The sequence below is a fragment of the Carassius auratus genome, chromosome 47, assembly GCF_003368295.1.
Source record: "Carassius auratus strain Wakin chromosome 47, ASM336829v1, whole genome shotgun sequence".
Lineage (NCBI taxonomy): Eukaryota > Metazoa > Chordata > Actinopteri > Cypriniformes > Cyprinidae > Carassius > Carassius auratus.
This window is the reverse complement of record NC_039289.1, coordinates 1690682-1715529: the sequence shown is the minus strand read 5'-3', so window position 1 is coordinate 1715529 and position 24848 is coordinate 1690682. Positions and strand designations below refer to the sequence as shown.

Genomic DNA, 24848 nt, shown 5'->3' with positions numbered 1-24848 from the left:
AGTACAAAGAACCTTTACAATGGAGAGAGAACATAGACCACCAGGGTGGAGTGGATGGAGGGAGGAGCCAAGCCCAGGGTGACATGGAGGATCCAGAAGGGCCAAGGCGTCACTGAAGAACAGGGCAAATGAGGTGGAGGCAGGGCTCCGGAAGCCGGCTGCGGAGCGAAGTGACTGAGGATGGAAGATGGAGCCAGAGGGAAGGAGGAGCCCTGATAGAGTCGGAGAGATGTAGTGACGAGGCAAAGCCAGAGGAGTGGAGTCCCGAGGTGGGCGTATGGTTGACAACCAAGGCAGAGCTGGAGGGAGCCCGGTGGAGCTGATGGGATGACAGGCCACGGTGGGAGGCGAGGGAGGTTAGTGCAAAGGCGGAACCGATGGGTCGAAGGACAGAGGTGGTGTCGAGGGCTCTGATGCTGGAGGCGGAGACAGGGGATCCTCACACCAAGGCAGAGCTGGAGACTGGAATTCCCGTTGCGAATAAGAGCGACCAGATGGTGCTGATTGAGGGGGAGCTGAGGGACTGACTGGTAAGGCCACACCGGGAGAGGGGAAAAACAGAAGAAAAAATAAAGAAAAACGCAGCTGAATTCACTTTTTAGGTACGCTATTCTGTCACACGTACTGGAGAATAAATCAAAGGGCACGACGAAGGAGATAGATAAATAGTTATTTTAATGATCCACAGGAGAAAAAAGGGCACATCCAAAAACAAATCCAAATAATCAAACATCAATAGCGGACAAATGAATAATGCACGGAGAACCCAGACTTTTAAACACCGGTAAAGTAATCAGTAGGAAACAGAAACAGGTGTGGGGCTAATTAATTAACTAAACAAGAAAAGGAACATGACCAAATAAGGAAACTCAGAAAGAAATCCATAACTGTGACAGGAGAAAGGTGTTCTCTAAATATTATATCTATAAAAATGATTTGGGGAACACAAAATGGTTTTTCTGTGGCATTGATAAGAAAATCCCCTTTTGTAACCTTTATTTTTAAGAGTTACAGCACTCCAAATTCAGACTACCTAATTCCATTTCATAAAAACGAATGTAATATAAAACATGTTTATAAAAATATTTTTATTTTTTCTCCATCTTTCATTTTTTATTATTTTGTTTTATTGATTTCCAACATATAATAGAAAGGTACTGAACAAATATAAACTACAGTTGATTACAGAAAAGAGGGGGAAGTCTACAACTGGTTCATTAGACGCCCACGATCTGATCTGGTAACACTGTGAACACCAAGAGAAGTTAGTTGAAGAGGAAGAGCAGCCCGATGGCGTTCACCTCAGCGGTTCTCCTGCTCCTGTCTGCGGGTTTATTCACGGTAACAGACGGTAAGTTTATTACAAAAATAAATAAACTATTTAAACATGTTTTTGAGTGGTTTACCGATGGATTAAAAACTTTTTTATTTATTAAATATTTTTTTATTTAACGGTACTTTTTAAACGATGTTCACGTTATAAATTCCGTTCTATTGATTCTACTCTCCTTTTTAGGTTCTGGAGATGACTGTAAGAGCTACTACACCAGCGATAACGTGTACATGCCTTCGTTTAGCTGCGGGGTTGGGAAACACTGCTGTGGAGACTGCGATCACAGATACTGCTGCTACTTTGCATCTTCGAGGTTATCCGATTATGATCAAACAGTGTGCATTATGTAAGGATTTTTAAGCCGTTTCTTTCTTAATACAAATGTCCATTAGACCCAAAAATTACAAATTATTTTTTATACACACTCACGTAATTCCAAACCAAAATGACATAGATCTTTTCCTCTGTTCAGAACTGCTCTGTTAACATATCTTCAGAATACTTGTCTACGTTTTTAGCATTTCAGATTAGGCATCATGTTATGTTTGTGTGTATATACGTACATATATAGTGATGTTAACTTTGTCAGTTATATTTGGGATTGTTGTGTTATATGCAATATGTTACATCATTGTTCTCAAACATCTCACATCAAACACCCCCCTTAAAACGCGTGACTTTTACTGAGTCCTAGATTAAAAAGGTTTTACTTAAAAGGGGTTTAAAATAAAATAAAATGTTTTTAGTGGTATATACACACCACAGTTTGTGAACCAATGTGGTTTACTTTACTCCATTTGAGATAGGTGGTGATAATGAGAGCTGGTGTGTGTGCATGCGGACATGCGTGTGTGTCAAATAAAGCTTAGCATTCATAGTAAAATATATTATTTTGTATTTTATATCTGTTTTAGATCTTAGTCAAATTGTTGATTTAAATGCAACTTCTACATTTTTGAAGGGGTTAACCTGGCCCAGGCAAGACAGATTCAAAAAATGTTATAACATATTTTATACATACACAAATGTTTTTGTTTTTTTTTGGGCAATATTTGCAATTATGGATGCTGATTTGATATGGAATGTTTTTAATAAATGAAATTGTAATTAATAACTTATTATTAGATTAAATTATAGATTAAATATACTAGAAGATGTTTTTTCTAATGCTTGTTACTTCATGTTTTTATCTGTCCAGTGAGAGAAACATTAGTATTGCCATTGGCTTATCAGTTGTAGGGTTTGTGGTCCTCATCGTCTTTTTCATCTGCTGCTGCTGCTGCTGCCCCTGCTGCTGTTTCTATCAAATGTGCAGAAAACCCAGATGTAAGTGTTTAAGTGTTAAAGAAATACTTGAACAACAACTGAAAATGTACTTGTCCCCAAATCTGTTCTGATGAAGAAACAAACTCATGTCAAATATATGACAAATAAATGTTCAGCAAATGTTTATTTTTGGGTGAACTGTTCCTTTAATGGGGATTATAAAAGATTCAGGGGGCTAACACAATTTAATTATTAATGGATTTCTGTCTTGTTTTTTTTGTTTTTTCCACAGCTGCGGTACAAACAAATGTAACTACAGTCATGAATTCACAATCCATTCAGATGCAGCCGGTAATGCAGGTAGTCCAGCCCCAACAATACCAACCAGTGCCGACTCAAGCAGGTTACGGGGGTCAGCCTATGCAGACAGCACCATATCAGGGACAGTCATATGCACCAGAACCCCCACCCTCATATGACATGGCCAGTAAGAACATCTAGTGCTGGATACACTGAGACCATGCAGTATCTGGAGTCTGGTAAGATCTGCAAACATCTACCTGTTTTACAAAGAATAAAGCCTAGCACATTCTACAAGACCAAATGTTGTTGAACTTTTATTGTTTTTTGGGAAGTTGTGGCCTAGTGGTTAGAGAGTTTGACTCCTAACCCTAGGGTTGTGGGCAGGGCCGTCGCAAGTGGGGTGAAAGGTGGTGCGATTATAGGGGCCTGCGGCCGAGGGGGGGCCCCCGGCGATCTCAACCGTCTGGCTGAGGCTAGCCTAAAAAGATGCTCAGGACAGTTGACAGGCCACTGCTGCGTCGTCACGAAAGCTTATCATTTTCATGGCTTTTTAAGCCTGACCACTTTCCAATTTAAACATTCAAAAGAGTTTAAATCATTCAAACACAAGAGGCGGAAAATCTCAACTCGCCCGCTGTGTTTGGTGCGCACGCATCTCACAATCTCATAGAGCTGTAGTCAAGTCCGGCTTTGTCGAGTCCAAGTCAAGTCCAAGTCCAGGACTAGTCGAGACCGAGTCAAGACCGAGTCCAAAGAGGTTCGAGTCCAAGTCAAGTCCAAGTCCAAAAGTTTCGAGTCCAAGTCCAAGACCGAGTCCAAATGAAAGAAAAAAGGGTCCTCTTCAAGACCACATACTTAACTACTGATAATGTTTGTGATGCGAGAGAAAGCATATCTCCTATTCTAAGAAAATAATTTTACATTATTATTTGTAATGATCAAAAAGCATGTGCAAAGTAACAACTCTGTAGGACAGGGGTCTCCAAACTACATCCTGGATGGCCAATGTCCTGAAAAGTTTAGCTCCAACTGGCCTTAAAACACCTGGAAGATTAGTGTGTCTAGTAAGAGCTTGATTAGGTTCAAGTGTGTATAATTAGGGTTAAAGCTAACAGGGGCGTTAAACAAGATCCTGGGCCCTATGCATAGGCAGTCCTGATGGGCCCCCATGGCCCCCACCCATGAAAGTATCCAGGTAAAAAATATATATTTCAGATTCATACTTTTCAAGGGCCCTCTCTTCCTTTGGGGCCTTGAGTACTGGTTTTACCCCCAGTCCGACCCTGGGAGCTAAACTTGGATAAAAGAACAAAGTTTGGAACTGTAAGGTCAAATAATTTTTATGTACTTTATTTTTTGTTGACATTATATCTGTGGTCAAAAATGTATATGACAGATGCCTTGGCACAGTGCACAGACACACGCAAAGCTCGGGATATGACAAATGCGCGCAGCAAGGCTAGAATGGATACGTTTGGCTCTACTGGACATGCGCACATAAATACAGCGACATTTTTGTCATACTGTCCTAGTGCTTGCATAGACTAGTGGAGCTCTGTCGGAAACAATCGACTACTCCAGCATGCATTAACCATAATGAATACAAAGTGTTTGCAAGTACCACGTGAATTTTAGAATTACAATATTGCATGGAGCTGTTACTATATGACCTTATCTATGTTGCATGTAAAAATAAAATATGTAATGTAATAATTACGGTTGTGCCTGAAGCCGAATATGGCACGGATAATGGCTTAAAAAATGAATAACGCTCAAGGAATAATTCTGCCTGAATACTCGGCTAAAGCTGACAGAGTCTGGTGTTTGCTAGATAACAGGTGAGCCAGGGCATCAGCGCCAGAAGTGAATGAATGTAAACTTTATGAGTGAAAAGAGAGCAAATCAAACACCGCATTGTTGTCGCCTCTCTGTTTATCTCTCAGAAATCAGAGCGTTGCAAGAGTAATTTTACCTATAATAATACATCATAGCTACACGTTATATTATTTGTATATATTTAAAAGGCAAATATTGAAAGCTTAGGCTACCATGATACGAATGAATGGAATAAGCACAGCGCGCTCACCAATCAAACAGCCGCGCTGCGCGTCTCAGTCTCTCAAAAACCAAATCAGTTCTCTCTCAAGAGTAGGCTAATAATCAGCTTAGATACGGATACATTGTCTACTTGTCCTACATGTTTGCATATTTACCTTTTGCTGGTTTGCGCGGAACACACACATCTGTTTAGTGAAGTTCATTAACATTAAGACTCGCTCAAAGTGTTCTGCGTAATGAGAATGTGTGCATTGAATGGATTCAGTCGTGTTCAAATGATCACTAAACGTTTGTCATGACATGTCATGAAATTAATAATTATTTCAGTTTAACACGACATACTTGTTCAGTGATAACTACGAAAAAATATATAAAAAGTCATAACAGTCTTATCAAGTAACTGTACGATGTTGTATCCGAATGCAGATAGGAAAAAAATTGTGATTGTTACAGATACAAATACTGGCTGTTACATGAAAATGTAAATATGTAATGTCATATATAAAGTTTTTAAAATTTACATATGTACTAATTGTTGCATAAGGCTATACATTAATACGCGTTTATTGATAAAAAAAAAAAAGGCTATCTAGGTGTAGGTAAAACACAATCTAACAGGTAGAAAACTAAATTAGAAACATCTAAACTTTTCAGGTCGCAGTAAGTGCACCACTGGTCATGCACATCCTTTCCCGGAACAATACTGAAAGCTAAGATGGAGAAACAGATGATCATAGTTGTTCAAGGATAGCCATTTTTTAAATGAATCTATTAGCAGAGTTACTGCAAGGGATGTTTAGTGCTGGAAATCCATTTATTCTTTGCTGAAACTTCTGCGTCATCATGGAGAGCGGGTCATGGTTGCCCAGCAACAGCAGACGCCACTGGAGCGCGAGCGCAGATTACAGAGTGCTTTGGAAATAAGCAGAGCCATATAGAGAGAGAGTTGCGACAACGGAAGTTCGAAATGTTTGGTTGTCACGTGATTCGTGTAGACTTCAAATAGTTCCAGGAAGTGCGTTGGCGGCCATTCAAACTGGTAGAGTAGAGTGACAGAACTGCGATTTCTGGTAATAAGGAGTCAATAAATGCATTTATTTTATATATTTATACAACACACTGACATATGTATGTAGCATGAGTATGTAGTTACAGCGATGTTGTTTTTAAAATATCAAATCGGGTAATATTTGAGGATTAGTGTTCAATTACCGTTATTTTAAAAACGTATTTCAGGCTAACGTTAAGTTTTATAAACACGGGTTGCTGTTGCGTTTATACGTTACATATTGTCAATTTTTTCACTGATCTAATGTTAACTCATGTCATATTGATGACTTTCAGGTAGTACAGAGACAGGCTGGTGACAGGTGATTTTCAGCTCGCTCCGCACTATGGGTCAATTAACTGTTAGCAGCAGTAATTAGCATGTTAAATAAATGTAAAATGAAGCTTACTGTTTATAATTCTTACAATTACATATAGTAATATAATTATGTATTATAAATAATATACCTATTATATCTAGTATAATTCTTACAATACTTATTCATGTACACAATATATTCAGGTTTAAAACAACTTAAGCATACTCGTATATAAACATGTACACTGCCATTCAAAAGTAATGATGCTAAAAATTCAGGTTGGCATCACAGGAGTATATTCCATTTTAAAATAGAAAACAGTTATTTTAAATTGTAATTATACAATTAACTATTTACAGCAATTCATGAATACATTTCTAATAAATTTAATAGCATGACAAGCATTTTGTATGTGTCCTTTCTTTAATGTTGTCCTTGCATAGTCTCCACCGTGGTTTACTGTGCTGCATGGGGATGCTCCACTCAGTCAGAGAAAGGTGTGCGAATGTATGGCTTCCCCGCTGACATAGAGAGGAGAAAATAATGGTTGGCTCAAGTCAGCAGGAGCAATCTAAATACAAATAAAAATTACAACAACAAAAAATTGTTAGGTAATTATTCTTAAATTTATTTGCACATTTTTACATTGACAATGTTTTACTAGAAATAAGGAACAAGCAAACCCTTGCAAAACCCAGGGAGCTGAGACTCGGGATGAGACATTGCAGGGAGTCATCAGTGTTACCTATAACTGTGCATTTAAACACCATGTGATATGTACTGTATGTGCGTAGACAAAAAAAAAAAGGTGTGTGTGTAAACTAAACTGAAGTCAGTATGCAGACAAATTGCGGGAAAGCAATTTGTCATGACCAAAAAATTCAAGAGTAGGCTGAGGTGAGGTCAGATGCTATTCCCACAATCTTTGTACATCGTCCTGTGGTCAAAAAGAGGAGGGCCCTGCTCCACAATGCACCCCTAGACATGTGAACATACAATAAATGGCTGCTGATTACAGCTATGTAATTTCAGGTGATTCATATATAATAAGTACAAACTCGTACTAGTTGAAGTAAAGTGATGTGATATTTTCAATATTTAAAATTAGCAAAACCATGTATTCTACCTCGATCAGTTTCAAAGGTTGCGGAAAAAAGAACGAGGACACTCAGAGAAAGGAAAGTGAGAGTGAAGAAAAAGGACATGGCTAGAGAGGAGAGACAGGGACAGGTGACACAGCCCAGTCAACCAGCAGCAAGTCAGTCAGCAGCAGTCAGCATTCCAGTGAACCATCAGCCAGTTACCTGGGTCTATTAAAAAAAATTTAAGAGACAAGAAAAAAAAAAATCAAACAATGCAAAGGCAGCACTAAGAAAAATAATGAAAATTCAGCTATCAAAAAAAGGGTCCCCTCAGCTCCCCTTACCTGCATCCTCACTGATGCTCCATCCCAGAACACTTCAGTGGCACCACTAATCCTCCACCCACCAGAACCCACAGAATGTTACAGTATGTTACTTTTATACACTAACAAGTTTAAGTATATAATACAGTATAATTATATAATATAGACAGGTAAGAGAAAATGAATCACAATGACTAAAAACACTCCACCCATGTTTTTACAAACTCAATTCACTCTAAATGTATATCAATAGGGTGCATTTTATTATTAAGTAATTTAATACGTGTAATAAGAAACAAACTTTATAACCTCATTTTTACCACTTCCACTCACCGCTGTCACACGTTATATTGAACTAACGTAATAGGCTATGTAACGTTAGCTAACTTTCCCCACCCTGCAAAAAAATATGTTTATACTACTTTTTTTTCTAATTGCAAACACGATGGATGAAACTGAATTATGAGAGCAGATTTTACAATTATTAGGATGTTCGTTACTAACTTTATTCAGCTCCGATCCTAGCCTAATCTGTTAGTTATCTGATAACAAACCTTAAATCTACTCATTTAATGAGTGATAATCTACTAGAAGGTTTTAATTTGCAATTTATTGTTATTAAGATGTACTGATAATATTCAATCTTATTATTTAAACGTCTTACCTGTTAAAAGTGCTTCGCGAACGGTTTGCCCTGCTGCATCTCTACGGCGCGGCATCGGTTTGCTGCTACTTCCGGGAACTATTTAGAGGCTCCACGAGCCGCCATTGCTGTAAAAAAAGCGTTCCATTGGAGTCAATGGAGTTGTCGCAACTCTCACTCTATATGGCTCTGGAAATAAGGAGAGCGGCGCGCCAAGCGTTTTCCACACGTTTTCAGTCGCGACATCATGCAAATGTGGTTTTGTTTTGAAGGAGACATTTTTTATTTTATTTTTTTGCTGGACTCGGTCGAGACCAATTAGAAGACTTGGCGAGTCCAATGGCCAAGTCCGAGACAAGTCCGAGTGCAAATTCAACGAGTCCGAGACAAGTCCGAGACGACAGAAAAATGTCTCGAGTCCGGACTCGAGTCCAAGACCGGACTCGAGTACTACAGCCCTACAATCTCAGAGCCGTGTCTGACAGACAGCGACACTAAACCGAGCTTACCTTTGCAAAGTTCTCCTCAAACTTCCTCCTGCACCTGAACGAACAAATGCAACTCACAGTTTAAACAAACAGAAAAGGATGTGAAAAAGCACCACGGTGTTCTGGCGTTTAGGGCTCACGCAGAGAGAGGCGTCTCAAAAACTTTTTTAACGCAGAATTTGCCTCTTTTTGCTCTTGTACCGACAAAAACATACAAAATATATTAAAATATACGTCTTGGAAAGTATGTAAAAAAAAACTGTCGGTTATGTCTTAAGTGAAAGCAAACAGTTATCGGATGTGTATTATATTGGATGCTTCATCGTCTCTTAAAGTGACCTCGCCTAATTTAGCCTATGGCTACTGTAATGTTAATCCAAGAAAATTAAAGAATTTTTGTCATATTGTATTACCATTTTATAAACAAGAGCAAATAAACTGTGATAATGTGAGAAATGTTGAAGGTGTCTGAATAAATTTAGCTTTGACTGTTAATTAAATTTTTACAGTGAAGACAACTTAAACATTGTGCAATTAGCACAAATAAATGAATAGAATGAACATATAAATTAAACAATTTCAAACAGGGCCCACTGGTACAACCTTCACCGGGGCCCCACAAACCCCAGCTACGGCCCTGGTTGTGGGTTCGAATCTCAGGCCGACAATACCACGACTGAGGTGCCTTGAGCAAGACACTGAACCCCCAACTGCTCCCCGGGCGCCGCAGCATAAATGGCTTCCCACTGCTCCGGGTGTGTGTGCATAGTGTGTGTGTTCACTGCTGTGTGTGTGTGTGCACTTTGGATGGTTTAATGAAGAGCAATTCTGAGTATGGGTCACCATACGTGGCTGAATGTCACGTCAATAATAAAATATTTTAAGTTAATATACATAAAGAGACAATTCACCCAGTGACTTCCATAGTATTTATATTCCATACCATGTAAGTCAATGGCTACTGTGAACCGTTAACAGAATAAAAACAGTCATACAGGTTTGAAACACAAGAGTTAGTAAATGATGACAGAATTTGCATTTTGGTTGAACTATTGCTAAATCTAGCAGACATATGTGGAAGCTCAAAACTACCTAAACTTATTTTTTATTGTCGCAGAACTGTTTGTTCACATGCCAAGAATAAATCATTACGTAGCCATGTGTTAGTTTTTGAGAATATGATTGTGGTGACAGTGGGTGAGATGGCATGACTGACGCACACAACAAAAAAATTTACTTTACATCACATGAGAAATAAAGGGGGGGGGGGGGGATCAATCCTATTTTTAATTACTTTAATTTAACTGATTATCGTTTTCCAGCAGGTCTGTTTTCTACTCCCTTCAGTCAGGCTGCACATGATGAAGATCAGATCATGTACGCTCTACAAGCACAGCTTCAACCAGCGCTTCGCACAGACTACACCTCACTTCTACTGCTACACAACCCTGATTACATCGATTCACCAGAGACCAGTTAAAACCCCAACATACACACACACTCACACCCAAACACACACACACACACACACACACACACACAAACAAATGGCCAGTTATCAACTCTGGATTGTGGAGGGTTTCACATTCCCCCGCTTCTTCTACAGACTCTGAAAAGATTGTGTTGAGAATAAAAGTATTGTTTCTTCAATTTAGCTTATACTTGCTTTCAATACTCCAGTCATGACCCACTGTTTGTTTGCATCTCTTCAGATTTGCTCTCAGTGTGGTTTGACACCTTTTGTTGTATGGCTTTGTTTAATGGTCAATAAATGGCATCTTAAACTACATTGTTTAATGGTCAAAAGTTAATGCATCTTATCTAACTGTGAAAACAATCCTTTGTATAATTTTATCGTAGTTTTTGAACATTATTCTACCAAATAAATCAACCAGTCACTGGCCAACTTCAGACTTACGGCGAATAAATAGCAGAAATCTTAAACTGAACTGTTCTCCATGTGAGAAAACAATCTTGCACCAATACTGTTTTTATTGTATATTTTGGACATATTCTTAAAGACAAAGGTTCTTAACTGGTCAACTGTATAGAGCAATACTCTAATGGAATTAGTGGGCTAAAGTCTGTCACACCTCCACCTTTCCAATAACACACATTTCATTCATAATATTATTAATACAGAAAAGATTTCTGTTTTTCTGATTTGCGTGAAATGTCTAATAAAAATAGTTGATACAAAATAATTATGTGGTCACTAACGTTGAGTTCAGACCGCAAAATTTTAGCCCCGCTTTTGGCTCGGAGACAGGTTTTGAGAAATTGGCGACAAATGGCCAAAATCACAGGCAAATCGGTGCTCGTTTACGCAAGTGACAATCATGCAGTGAATTGCCGACAATTCGCAGACAGTCATGGGATATTTGGCATGTTAAATATTTGGACCAATGCTTGTCAAGATAGTTATGCGGTGTGAAAAGAACAGTGACCCGACTACTTCGAAAATCGTGCAGTCTGAACTCGAATTCAAGCAAATTGGCTTAGTCTTGACTTCTGGTCATGACAGTGTTTGATGGGAAATCTGTTAATTGTCCAGTTCCAAATAAACACAGAGATGGACAGGAAAAGGTCAAAGCCATCAGGTGCCCAATTTAGAAAAAAAGGAAAAGAAGAAGAGGAGAAATGAGCTAAAGATAAAGATATGCAACTTTTAATTTAAGTTGCCTTTGGATACTTCACTCATACGGCGTATGAGGAAAAGCTTAATTTCCCTCAATGCTGAAGACTTTTTTAATACTGCAGTGCAACTGCACTGCCATTGGTTCAAACTGGAAAACTTTTTGAACCAATGACGGTGCAGCAAAGTTGCGTGAGCCTGTGGCGATGCAGTGCACCAAAACCTGCCAAAATGGGCATGAGTCTTGCCTCTCTGCACTCATGGATTGCTTTCTTAAATGAAAGCGGTCCCACCCCTCACGCCCTCCCGTTTTTCCTGCTCCCGCGAGCCAGCTAGGAAGAGACAGTGGGGTAGAGGGGCTCAGTGCCCGGACTTGGGTGAGCCCACGCCTGCTCAGTACCCACGTGCATCACCCTTTCCAATGAGAGAGCTGAGCTGGGATGGACGCCAAGCTTTTCCACGTCCTCTCAATATGAGACAAGTTTGGTTCTGACACACCTGCCTTTCGCAACCTCCGCATCACCACGGATTTGGCCTTGCACGCCACAAAAGCCACAGACCTGGCCATCGAATGATCCATGGCCAACTTGATTGTGCTAGAGCGCCACCCCTGGCTCAACTTGATGGAGATCAAGGAGAAAGATGAAGTGGCCTTTCTCAACTTCTGGGGAAGTCGTTGCCTAGTGGTTAGAGAGTTTGACCTAGGGTTGTGGGTTCGAATCATGGGCCGGCAATACCATGACTTATGTGCCCTTGAGCAAGGCACTGAACCCCCAACTGCTCCCCGGGCGCCGCAGCATAAATGGCTGCCCACTGCTGTGGTGCGTGTTCACAGTGTGTGTGTGTGTGTGTGCACTTTGGATGGGTTAAATGCAGAGCACAAATTCTGAGTATGGGTCACCATATGCCCCAGTCTCTCCAACCAGTCTCTTCGGGCCTACTGTAGATGGGTTCAATGAGCGTTTCACTGCAGCACAGAAGTCATCCCAGGCCATGTGACACTTCCTTCCCAAACACTCCAGATCAGCCTCTGCCTCGAGTCGCCCAGGACTGCGCTGACTCTACATCAGAGCAAGCCTGCCCCTTCTACCTCCCAGGCAGTACCCCCCTAAGGAGCAGCATCGGCGAGCTCGCCCCGCTAAGCACGCTACCTTCCAAAGATGTCAAGGTCCCGGCCAAGGATTGTGCTGGACTCGACCCCTCCAAAATCTTCCTGATCCTTTGGGAAAAAAAGAGGAAGGAGCAAAGTCCCGCCACCACTCACTGCAGTTCACCCGGAGACCCCCGCGTTTCCATGGGTTGATTCCCACTTTGGTAGAACCGGACGGCGCTCAGGTCCTCCGCGCCAACGTGATGACTCTGCTAGGGAAGGGAACCATAGAAATAGTTCCCCCCTCAGAAAGCGGATTGGGGTTCTACAGCCATTATTTCCTCGTCCTCAAGAAAGATGGCGGTCTCAGACCCATCTTGGACCTCAGATTCTTGAACCTCTTCCTCATGAGATGGACATTCAGTATGTAAACATTAAAACAGATCCTTACACAGATTTGCCCTGAGGACTGGTTCTTCTCACTGGATCTGAAAGATGCTTACTTTCACATCCAGATAGCCCCCATCACAGACAATTCTTGATATTTGTGTTTGAGGGCATAGCTTACCAATATACAGTCCTTCCCTTCGGGCTGTCTCTAGCTCCTCGCACTTCCATGAAGTGCATGACACAGTGCTTTCCTCTCTGAGGCAGATGGGAATCTGTGTTCTTAATTATCTCGATGACTGGCTCATTCTGGCCCAGTCGCGGACCAAGCTAGACCATCACAGATCCGTGCTCCTCAGCCACTTAGAGTGCCTAGGACTCAGGGTCAATTTTGCCAAGAGCTTACTGCTCCCCAGTCAACGTATCATGTTCCTGGGGGCAGTCTTCGACTCAGTCCGTATGAGGGCTGTAGTCTCACCAGAGCGTGCCCTGGTAATTCAGCAGGTCGCAGCTTCCGCCAGAAACAAAGCCTGTTTCCCTCTGAAGTTCTTCCAGGGGATGCTAGTGCTGATGCATTCCACATCCCCAGAAACTCCGGGTCCCACCTGACACTTGGCGGCACTGCTGCTTTCGCATCAAGGTCAATCAGGCCTTTTTGGCAGACTTGATACCTTGGATGAACCCTGTTTGGTTCAGTTGTGGAATACCACTACAGGAGGTTTCCAGAAGGACTGTGCTCTCTCCATGTTTTTTGTTTTAGGGCACTTTGTGCGAGGGCAGACCAGCCTTCAGCTCGTGGTCACACGAGGAGAGCCATCTCCACATCAACTGCCTCGAGATGTTGGCAGTGGAATGAGCCCTTCACTCCTTTCAGGCATTCCAAGGGGCGCCACGTCCTAGTCCAATTGGATAGCATGACAGTGGTGTCCTACATAAATCAACCTTTCGTCCAACTACCTCTGTGCACTTGCAAAGCACCTCTTGGAATGGGCATTACCCAGGCTGTGATAGCTCAATGCAACACATGTACCTGGCAGAACAAATCTGGGAGCAGACATGCTATCCTGGAGCAATGTCCCCCCAGACAGTTCCCAGAATATGGGACATTTTCGGGTTGGCAGAGGTCGACCTCTTCACCTCAGAAGGCAACTCTCATTGCCCAACCTATTTTTCAAAGGACTCAGATGCCCTGGCCCACAACTTACACTTTTACCCCAATTGCTCTGATCCCTCAGGTCATCAGACGAGTCAGGGAAGACAAGGACAGAGTCCTCCTGGTGACCGCACTCTGGAGGAGCCAAGTTTGTTCCTCAGAGCTATTCAGGCTCTCCACAAAAGCCCTGTGTTTGTTAGCCTTTTTGCTATGCTTATACAACAATAATTCGGTTTTAACTAAATAAAACACATGATCTAATTTCACCATAATATTGTGCTTTGCAACAAAACTGTAACAAGTTCAGTTATTATTAATTTCCATCAGTTGGGTTAACATTAGACCCTGTAATAAGCCAATGGAATTGGAATTGGAATCCAAATCTGTGTAATTATAATTTAAATCTACTTCTCAAATTATATTTCATAAAAAAACATCTCAGACATTACCTCAAAATGTTATTGGGGTTTCAAAAAAAAAAAAAAAAAAAAAACTTTGTTACAGAACAGCGCATTGATTTCATACACGTCCATTGAAGAGGTCATCAGGACCTCTCAGAAGGGTTAGGGTTAGGGTCTTGAAATTTGTTGTATTTCTACTGTTGGTGATGACGGGTTTCCATCCAAAGTTGTGAATATAACTTATGTGCAAAATTGGAATATCGCACAAAACATTTTCGAACAAGCAACGTTTCCATCCGAAGAGTAAAAAAGAACAAAATCGTCACTTCCTGATAAACTGGCACTATACATCACTAAGAAAAATAGGAGAAGCTACTGAATATAGTTATTAATTATCTGCATAATTGCATTTATATATTCAGGATTTATACATATTTTCAGATTAATTTCCTTTTATTCAGACTTATGACTTTATATTCAGATTCATTTTTTATGTTCACAATTTACATTTATTTATTCAGATTTCTATATATTCAGACTTATTAATATATATTAATATTTACTGCTATATATTCATAATTTATATTTATATGTTCAGATGTACGTCTATATGTTCGAATTTATAAATTTATATTCAAATATACATTCAGACTTGTAACTATATATTAGTTTACATTTATATATTAGACATAATATATTCAGGCTTATAATTATATTATTACCAAATATTATATTATTTTGGGGAGTACTAGAACATGCTTGCATTTACTATGTACAGATATGTATTATGTTTTATACATAGGTAATTTTATTTAATTATATCACAATAACATGAATTTAATTTATTTATAAGGCGGTATATGTATGAAAACTGAAACACTCATTGTCTGCCAGCAGGAACAGCTCCACACACAACAGCTTCAAAAAAACAAAAAAAAAACAGACATTACATACAAGATTAAAATGACATCAATTTTTCTGAAGTCCCGAAGTCGGTGTCTTTCAGAAATAAAGTGATGTAAAAACACCTGCACTCAATTTATGGTAAATTTAAATTGTGCACACACACACTGTGAACAGACACTTGGAGCAGCTGGGTGTCGGTGACTTGCTCAAGGGAAGGGAATGATAAGGCTAATTATATATGCATACCACTTTCTGAAACAACCTTACACAGTTTTGATAACGTTAATAATGTACACAATGTTAACGTAGCATGCCTATGATGATGTAATGCCGACTGCACACATACACATGCTTAGTCTTGGGATTCCACAACTTCCCTTGATCATCCTCACAACTTATTCAACTTATTGCTTGTAGCCATTTTGTTCTCCTTTCCGGTTCTGTATGTTTCTTAGGATGTAAAACTTCAATTCATAATTTGTTAGTTTATTGGAGGTACAGATAACGACACAGCAGCTCTTCGGATTGTTTGTCCCATGTATTTCAACTGTCGCCAAGGCAATGTTTTCCCCCACGGGCTAAATTCAGATCACGTGACGGGGTGTTCCCGGGGCGTGCCCAGACCAACCGTCTGTATGAATGGTTCTTTAGACTAGGACTGTTCGATTCCGATTCCTGATTCTTTTTTCTGGAATCGAAAGAATCGATTCCAAGAATCGAATTATACGTATTGCGAAAACACACGTATACATACACGTATGTATGTGGGTAGATACATAGGGATATACATATATTTAATCCAGTATCATAAAACTATAGCATAAATTCCTGTTAAATTCTAAAAGCGTTTTGTTAAGGAACAGACTCATGCACACGATTCTAGATTTCGTTGGGTAAGTTGCTGATTGTCTACACAATGCTGAAGTAATCATCCTACCCTAAACTATACTCTGATTCACGACTGGATCCATTTATTTAGTTTGAACTTTATTTCTTGTTGACAAATGAAATCGGCTACATGGGCGCGGTTTGTGTAAAAAAAAAAAGTTATAAACAAGAGTCGATTTGGAATCGCCTTGGAATCGATTCTTCTTTCCCAGCCCAAATTTAGACGCCCAGTGTGAACACCAAGAGAAGTTAGTTGAAGAGGAAGAGCAGCGCGATGGCGTCCGCCTCAGCGGTTCTTCTGCTCCTGTCTGCGGGTTTATTCACGGTAACAGATGGTAAGTTTATTACAAAATCAAAGAAACACTTTAAACATGCGTTTGGGCGGTTTACCGATGGCGCCAAGTACAAAAATCATTTATACAGCACTTCATTTATCGGGACTTTTTAAACTATGTTCACGTTTTAAGGTCCCTATTGTTCTTTTAGGTTTTGGAGATGACTGTAAGAGCTATTTCACCAGGGATAACGTGTACAGGTCTTCGATTAGCTGCAGGTATTTGGAGCACTGCTGTGGAAGCTGCGATCACAGATACTGCTGCTCCTCTGAATCTTCGAAGTTATCCGATGATATACAAGATATGTGCACTATGTAAGCATTTTCCTTCTTAATACAATTGTCCGTGAGACCCAAACGTTACTTTTTATACACCCTCACGTAATTCCAAACCAAAATGGTTTAAATCTTAAGAAATTACATGTGTGTGTGATTTTATATATATATATATATATATATATATATATATATATATATATATATATATATATATATATATATATATATATATGGATCAGTTAATGCTTTAATTTCCGTCATCATCTATAGCTGTGATCTACTGATAAATCTGTGAACTGGGACATGGTACAATCCAGAGATTTAGGGTTTCACTCACCCTCTAAGCATCCTAGGTGTATATAACTTTCTTCTTTCAGACGAATTCAGTCTGATTAATATTAAAAGTTATCCTGTCAGGATAACCTACATACATACATACATACCCTTACACATCTATCTTACACACCTCTGTAAAAGCTAATATGCCATATGCATATTAATTTGCGTATTATGCCGCACACAGGCTCTCAACAACAATGACAGCTGATCAACGATTTCAACAGTAGACTAGATGGGGGTGGGTTAAATTCAGAGATAAAAAACCCTACATGGATCAGTAAGAGTAATCCACCAATACACGATTCACTATGAACATTCACGTCACTCTAAAATGACGACGTGTTCACAGCAGCAGAACTGTACAAATGCTGGACATCCACACACCACGCCACAGTATCACCACTTACACCTCCATAACAATGTGCATGAATCAATACTCATCAAATAATAAAGCACTCACCTGTCACTTTTAAATAAAGTCAATGTGTCTGTCATTCAATGTCCCTTTACTCGTATTAAAAAAAATAAACATGGCCAAATAACTTATGTTAGCTGTTAGCCACTTATTGATGTATTCTTTAAAATGGCGCACAAAACCATTGTTAGTGAATTCAGTTGAAGTAGTTTATCCTTCAGTTATTCCTCTTTTGTTTGCAAAAGAGCGCCTTGAAAAAGGCAGATCGCAGCAAGATCTGGTGTAGAGTCGCCGATGACAGTGGCTTGGAAATTCCCAACTAAACGATGGACGCAGTGTTGCCAAATTGGGCTATGTGATGAGTGGGGCTGGCCCGAGAGCCGTGGGAATGGAGCGAGGCCGGTGGAGTGATTAGAAATGAGCGACACCTGCGACACTCAACGGTCTGGAGTCCCACGGAGGAGATCAGGAGGATATAAAATAGGAGCGACGACAGTGAAGGATGAGAGAGGACCAGGCCTGGGCTTTATTTTGTGTTTGGTTTTTGGTTGTGCGCGGCCGTCATCTGTGACGGGGCTGTCACACTGTTGTGTGTTTATTTTGTTATTAAAGTTTTTATTTGAATGTCCGCCGGTTCCCGCCTCCTCCTTCCCGTGATGATGAAGTTTGTATAGTGTTACTAAAGTTCATTACAAATCCGATTCGATGACTTTGAACAAAAGGGAAGCATTATCTGTAGTACTGGCCCGGTTATTACAGTCTATATGTGCTGGCCGCATACCTTTTTTTTTTATGTAGGATATTCCAGTTCAACCTCAAAGAAACTAATCATAGGTCATTTTGTGGACATTACACAATGAAAATGATACCTAAATAATAATTTTTTTTAAAAACATTTTAGTTTTTATAGGATAAGCAGAGAAGGCCCTGCTGGCACTGACAGCACACCACTGCCTGAGATGCTTCATAGGTGAGTAAAACACAAATTAATTTTCATTTTTGGGTGAATTAATCCTTTAATATCGGTTTTTGAGCTTAGTCTAATCGTTGATGTAAATCTCAAACCATATCTTCAAATTTACTTGCATTTCCAGCATTGCATCTGGTTCTGTCCTTCCATTTTCTTGCATTACCCAACGTTTCCTTCTGAGGTTGTAATTTTTTCACTGAAATGTTAATGTAGTTTGCAAAAAGCACCCTACTCCCTGTAGGTGCATGTTACGCTTTTAATAGCGACTTTGTTACTTACAGAACAAACACTTTAAAAAGCAGTTTTGTTTTTGTCAATTTAAAGCTTAGGCAGAGGAGAGAAGTAGTATGATGCAACCTTTACATTTTTGAGTGCGTTAACGCGGTGACCAAGGCAAGACGGGGCTTGATCAAAGTAGTTAAAAAAAAAAAAATCGTTTTTTTTGTGGCAATGTTTGCAATAGTGACCCTGATTTGAAACCTGATTTGATAACGGTTTATAATGATATTAGGTTTTTAATAATCTAATCTAAGCACAAAGCAAACTAACCAGTGTGTTTTATTGAAACCATAGTGGTTTCATTAAATTAATCGAAAAATAAAATGTTAATTAATAACATTTTCATATAAATAAGATTCATAGATTCAATTATAGATCAAATAGACTTTTTACACAAAAGATGCTTTTTCTAATGCTTGTAACTTAATGTTTTTATCTGTCCAGCAGCAAAACCAGTATTGCCGTTACTTTATCAATAGTAGGGGCTGTGGTCTTCGTCATCTTTTTCTTCATCTGCTGCTGCTGCTGCCCCGGCTGCTGTATCTATCAAACGTGTGTAAAACCCAGACGTAAGTGTTTAAGTGGTAATGAAATACTTTAACAAAAACTGAAAATGTAATTGTCCTCAGGCCATTCAAGATGTAGATAAGTTTGTTTCTTGATCCAAAAAGATTTGGAGAAATTTTATCACTGCCGAATCCTCTGCAGTGAACGGGTGTTGTCAAAAGGAGTCCAAACAGCTGATAAAAACATCACAATGATCCACAAGTACAGGTGCATCTCAGTAAATTAGAATGTTGTGGAAAAGTTCATTTATTTCAGTTATTCAACTCAAATTATGAAACTTGTGTAAATAAAGTTCAATGCACACAGACTGAAGTACTTTAAGTTTTTGGTTATTTTAATTGTGGCATTTACCCACATTTAACAAAAACCCACAATTTCAACCTCGACCAATTAGAATAGGGTGAAATGTGAATCAGCTAATCAACTCAAAACACCTGCAAAGGTTTCCTGAGGCTTCAAAATGGTCTCTCAATTTGATTCACTAGGCTACACAATCATGGGGAAGACTGCTGATCTGACAGTTGTCCAGAAGACAATCATTGACACCCTTCACAAGGAGGGTAAGCCATAAACATTCATTGCCAAAGAAGCTGGCTGTTCACAGAGTGCTGTATCCAAGCATGTTAGCAGAAAGTTGAATGGAAGTAAAAATTGTGGAAGAAAAAGATGCACAACCAACCGAGAGAACCGCAGCATTATGAGGATTGTGAAGCAAAGTCGATTCAAGAATTTAAGTGAACTTCACAAGGAATGGACTGAGACTGGGGTCAAGGCATCAAGAGCCGCCACACACAGACGTGTCGAGGAATTTGATGAACCACAGACAACGTCAGAGATGTCTTACCTGGACTAAGGAGAAGAAGAACTGGTCTGTTGCCCATTAGTCCAAAGTCCAAGGTAAAATGACCATGGTGTTGGTGTGCTTGACTGGCCAGCAAACTCACCAGACCTGAACCCCAGAGAGAATGTATGGGCTATTGTCAAGAGGAAAATGAGAAACAAGAGACCAAATAATGCAGATGAGCTGAAGGCCACTGTCAAAGAAACCTGGGCTTCCAGACCACCTCAGCAGTGCCACAAACTGATCACCTCCATGCCATGCTGAATTGAGGCAGAAATTAAAGCAAAAGGAGCCGCTACCAAGTATTGAGTACATGTACAGTAAATGAACACACTTTCCAGAAGGCCAACAATTCACTAAAAATTTTTTCTTATTGGCCTAACTTGTTGAGATAGTCAACTGGTGGGTTTTTGTTAAATGTGAGCCAAAATCGTCACAATTAAAAGAACCAAAGACTAAAACTACTTCAGTCTGTTTGCACTGAATTTATTTAGTAGCCTACATGAATTTCACAATTTGAATTGAATTACAGAAAGAAGTTAACTTTTCCATGTCATTCTAATGTATTGAGATGCACCTGTAGTTTACACGACTCCAGTCCATTAACTAGTGAAGCTAAAAGTGTTAATAAGAAACAAATCAATCAATAAGATGCTTTATAACCTTAAATTGTCACTTTTGGCCAAAATGCAAGTCCTCTATCCATAATATTTCTATCTCCAGTAAAAAAAAAAAAAAAAAAAGCATTATAATGAATGCATAATGCATTATAAAATAGTACAAAGCACATGTCAAACATTCATCTGATCTGATATCTGATCTTATGGAATTTCTTTTTTACTGTTATTATTATTATTATAAAACTACTACTTATAAGTGGTCTTTGATCGCTTTAAGTAAAGTAGTTTCAGAAAAATGGCAAGATATGAGACTTTATACATTATAATCCATCATAAATGTGGATGCAACATGTTTCATTGTGTTACAAATCATTATACTCTTAAAAGCTAGAACCACAACTAAGTTAATATTATAGTATATTAAAACTGTTCTTATTAATATTCATGAGATGAACATGAGCTTTTTATAATGCATTATGTATTCATTATAATTCCTTAAGAATACACTTATAATGAAAGTGTAACGAAATAAACCTCTTGTCTGAATCGCGAGAGAAATATCCACAGACCAATCATTCTAGTCCTGAACCAATATGTTGGTGGAGTTTGATGTGAGACTTTGGACTTTTTTACAGGAGAAAGTGCTGTTATGGTTCATTTTGTCCAGAAGCGATGGTTTAAAGTAAAGAATGTCTTTGATAGATTTTTTTTTTCTTGGAAACGTGTGGCTTGTGTCTTCACAAAACATTAATTGATGGACTGGAGTGCTGTGGACTGCTTTTGGATTATTGTGATGTTTTAGGATTTAAAATCCTAATGGATTTAAAATGACTTGACATTCAGCCAAGTATGGTGACCCATACTCAGAATTTGAGCTCCGCATTTAACCCATCCGAAGTGCACACACACAGAGCAGTGAACACACACACACACACACACACTGTGAACACGCACCCGGAGCAGTGGGCAGCCACTGGGAGCAGTTTGGGGGTTCGATGCCTTGCTCAAGGGCACCTAAGTCATGGTATTGAAGGTGGAGAGAGAACTGTTCATGCACTCCCCCCACCCACAATTCCTGCCGGCCCAAGACTCGAACTCACAACCCTTCGACTGAGAGTCAGACTCTCTAACCATTAGGCCATGACTTCCACACTGGTGATGTAATGCTACATTTCTCCAAATCTGTTCTGATAAAGAAACAAACTCATCTACATTCTTCATGACGAGTAAATGTTCTGCAGATGTTTATTTTTGGGTGAACTGTTCCATTAATGGGGTTTATAGATGATTCAGGATGCTAATTATTGAATTTTTAATTGATTTCGGTCTTTTTTTTTTTTTAACAGCTGTGGATGAAACACATGTAACTACAGTCATGAATACACAATCCATTCAGCCGCAGCCGGTAATGCAGGGAGGCCAGTACCCACAATACCAACCAGTGCCGACTCAAGCAGGTTACTGGGGTCAGCCTATGCAGACAGGACCATATCAGGGACAGTCATATGCACCAGAACCCCCACCCTCATATGACGTGGCCAGTAAGAACACCTAGTGCTGGATAGACTGAGACCATGTAGTAGTCTTTTCTGTGAAAGTAACTAGTGTCTTTTACTGTTTCCAGCGAGTCCTGGATATCCCACTATTCAGGGTGCATATAATGGAGGCCAGGCCATGTACCCCATGAAGTCACCTGACCAGCCGGGTGCTGCTCCTGTCCTTTCAGAGACATTGAATCAGCCAGCTTACAACCCCGACTACATGCAGCCACCAAAAACCGGTTACTAAACTGCAACCATCGGTCAAATCAGTCACTGCTGGATTGTGGAGTTTAACGCAGTTTCGCAAGGCAGTAAAAATGTGCATTATACAAGACAATGTGCTATGGTCAGGGTTATTAGTTTTTTAATTTTAGTTATTTAGTTTTATTTCAATTTCTTTCATTTTATTAAAAAATAAATAAATGATTACTATAGAAAGTTTTACATGAAAATGTACAAGCAATGAGTGAAAATAGTTTCACACATTAAAAGAAAATGCAGTTTAAGATTTATATTAGTGTTTTCTGCCTTCGGTATTAATAATTCTGGTATACACTGATATACAATATAAAATTAAATATACTAAAAATACAAAAATGTAAAATATAACTTGCCATCTTTATTTTATTTTCATTATTTTTGTTAGTTAATATTCTTTAGTTACAGCTCATGTAATTCTGTTGAGTTTGCATAAAGGTTTTTTTTTCTGAATTTCAAATGGCAGGAAGTGTGATTATATATAAAGGAAGTGTCAACTATTTTTTTTCCTTTTGAGGGTATAAATGCAACCGCGTTTTGAATAACAATGAGTGTCACAAAACTTTCACAATTATGTCATGAGTCCCACTGACATTCTGTACCAACAAGTTTAAATCCACACACTCGTTTTTAAGCACATAATGGCTGTTAAGGTAGGAAAAATGGTTACTTTTTTATAGCAACCTTTATTAAAGCATTAGGAAACCCCCATCCCAACATTTGCAGTGCCTTTTCAGATTGTATTTTACCGTTTCAGGTGACATTGCTTTTTTGAGATGCAGTCTATTTGTTAAATGGCTATACATTGTGAATATGTTAAATTGGTGTTTTATATGTTTTCTATGTGTGAAAGATGGAAAAAAACATTTTTTAGTCTCTTTTACCCAGGAACTTGGGACTTTGGCCTGGTACTCGGTGTGTTTCCACCACAGGAACCAGGAACTAAAAGTTCCAGTTAAAAAAATGCCCCCCTCAGAAAGTCCCTGCTGGCGAGGTAGTACTTTTTCAAAGTTCTGGAACTTTCGGGGGCAGGACTTGGGCGCTAAACATCCTGATTGGTTGAGTTCACGCAGCATTGGCTGGGTTCAACCACCATTTATTGGGATCATTTTCAAAATATTACTGTTATTGTGTCATGAAATATAATTTTAAAAGTATGTAAGGTGAGAATGTAGTTGTTTAAAACTCAAATCTGTGGTTTATTTATAAAGACAGTGCCTATTTAAAAATGTGTTTCGCCGATCTCTGAGACGTGAGCTCCACGTGATCAGCGAGAGCTCAGTCCTCATGTATCCACCGAGAGCAGCCTCACCTCGGCTAGACCTTCTGATGTGTGCCGCTGGCTCTGATGTCTCTTTTTAATGGTTAAACATAAAATATAATTCATTTTGGGTAAATCTAACAGGTTATCTTTGGTCTGTATTCAATTTATCTATATGTTAAAATGAAAATAAAAAGGCAAATTTATATCATATTTAGTTTCATTGTAATGACTGTATATACACATTTCCCTGAACTAAGTACATTTCTGCAGCTGTTATTATGTTTAAAGGGTAACTAAACCCTAAACCCTAAACCAACTTTTTTTTTAGTTAATGATCTGTAAGAATGGGGCTTTATTAGTGCGGTTCATTGATTCGAGTAACGTTTTTGACATTTGAGTATGAAGTGTTTTAATTCTACAATATCTGGTGTAAAAACGTCTGAGTGCTGCCCTCTTCAGGTTGAACTGTGGCTACTGCGGTTGATTTTCCTATTGGATGTTGCGGTGACAACAAGTGACGCAAGCAGTTTCCATCTCACCACGCCCCTTGGTACGAGCTACCACGCCCTTGGTAGTATAAAACCATCTTGTTCCGTCAAAATCACTGTAGTGAGTCAGGAGTTGGAATTGCGAGTATTGAAAGCGACCAGGATAGACTATTATAGCATCTATTTAGCATAGCATCTACATACTTATTTAGATTTTGTGTATCTTATATAGTTAATTAGCATAGTTGTTGGTGTAATGTTAGTATTGTTAGAAGCATAGTTAGTTGCATAGTATTGCATCAGTTAGGATAGCTTCAAGTTGGCTTAGAT

At 39.2% G+C, this 24848-nt stretch overlaps 1 protein-coding gene and 1 long non-coding RNA gene across 4 annotated transcripts; both read left to right on the top strand.

The window, feature by feature from the left end:
- The first annotated feature begins 1215 nt into the window (after positions 1-1215).
- On the top strand, positions 1216-23477 carry LOC113064720 (protein shisa-5-like). 3 transcript variants are annotated; one of them, XM_026235603.1, is made up of 6 exons: positions 1216-1351; positions 16810-16972; positions 18592-18660; positions 19384-19508; positions 22314-22508; positions 22592-23477. In XM_026235603.1, the coding sequence occupies exons 1-6, from the start codon at positions 1291-1293 to the stop codon at positions 22753-22755; spliced, it is 777 nt and encodes a 258-aa protein (XP_026091388.1). In that variant the 5' UTR covers positions 1216-1290; the 3' UTR covers positions 22756-23477. The 3 variants fall into 3 exon arrangements, with proteins under 3 accessions (XP_026091388.1, XP_026091389.1, XP_026091387.1); XM_026235604.1 differs by lacking the exon at positions 1216-1351 and adding an exon at positions 16478-16658 and having other exon boundaries at positions 19387-19508; XM_026235602.1 differs by lacking the exon at positions 1216-1351 and adding an exon at positions 16483-16658.
- On the top strand, positions 1563-10619 carry LOC113064725 (uncharacterized). The gene is made up of 4 exons (XR_003278888.1): positions 1563-1679; positions 2532-2659; positions 2892-3138; positions 10189-10619. It is a non-coding gene; the product is annotated as an uncharacterized LOC113064725 (long non-coding RNA).
- Positions 23478-24848: the final 1371 nt, after the last annotated feature.

What these genes read in the sequence shown, in the direction of transcription:
- LOC113064720 (XM_026235603.1), top strand. Translation starts at nt 1,291, where the DNA reads ATGGCGTTCACCTCAGCGGTTCTCCTGCTCCTGTCTGCGGGTTTATTC. An exon ending in TTTATTCACGGTAACAGACG is followed by an intron (nt 1,352 to 16,809) that starts GTAAGTTTATTA and finishes TTGTTCTTTTAG; the next exon opens with GTTTTGGAGATGACTGTAAG. An exon ending in ATACAAGATATGTGCACTAT is followed by an intron (nt 16,973 to 18,591) that starts GTAAGCATTTTC and finishes AAAACATTTTAG; the next exon opens with TTTTTATAGGATAAGCAGAG.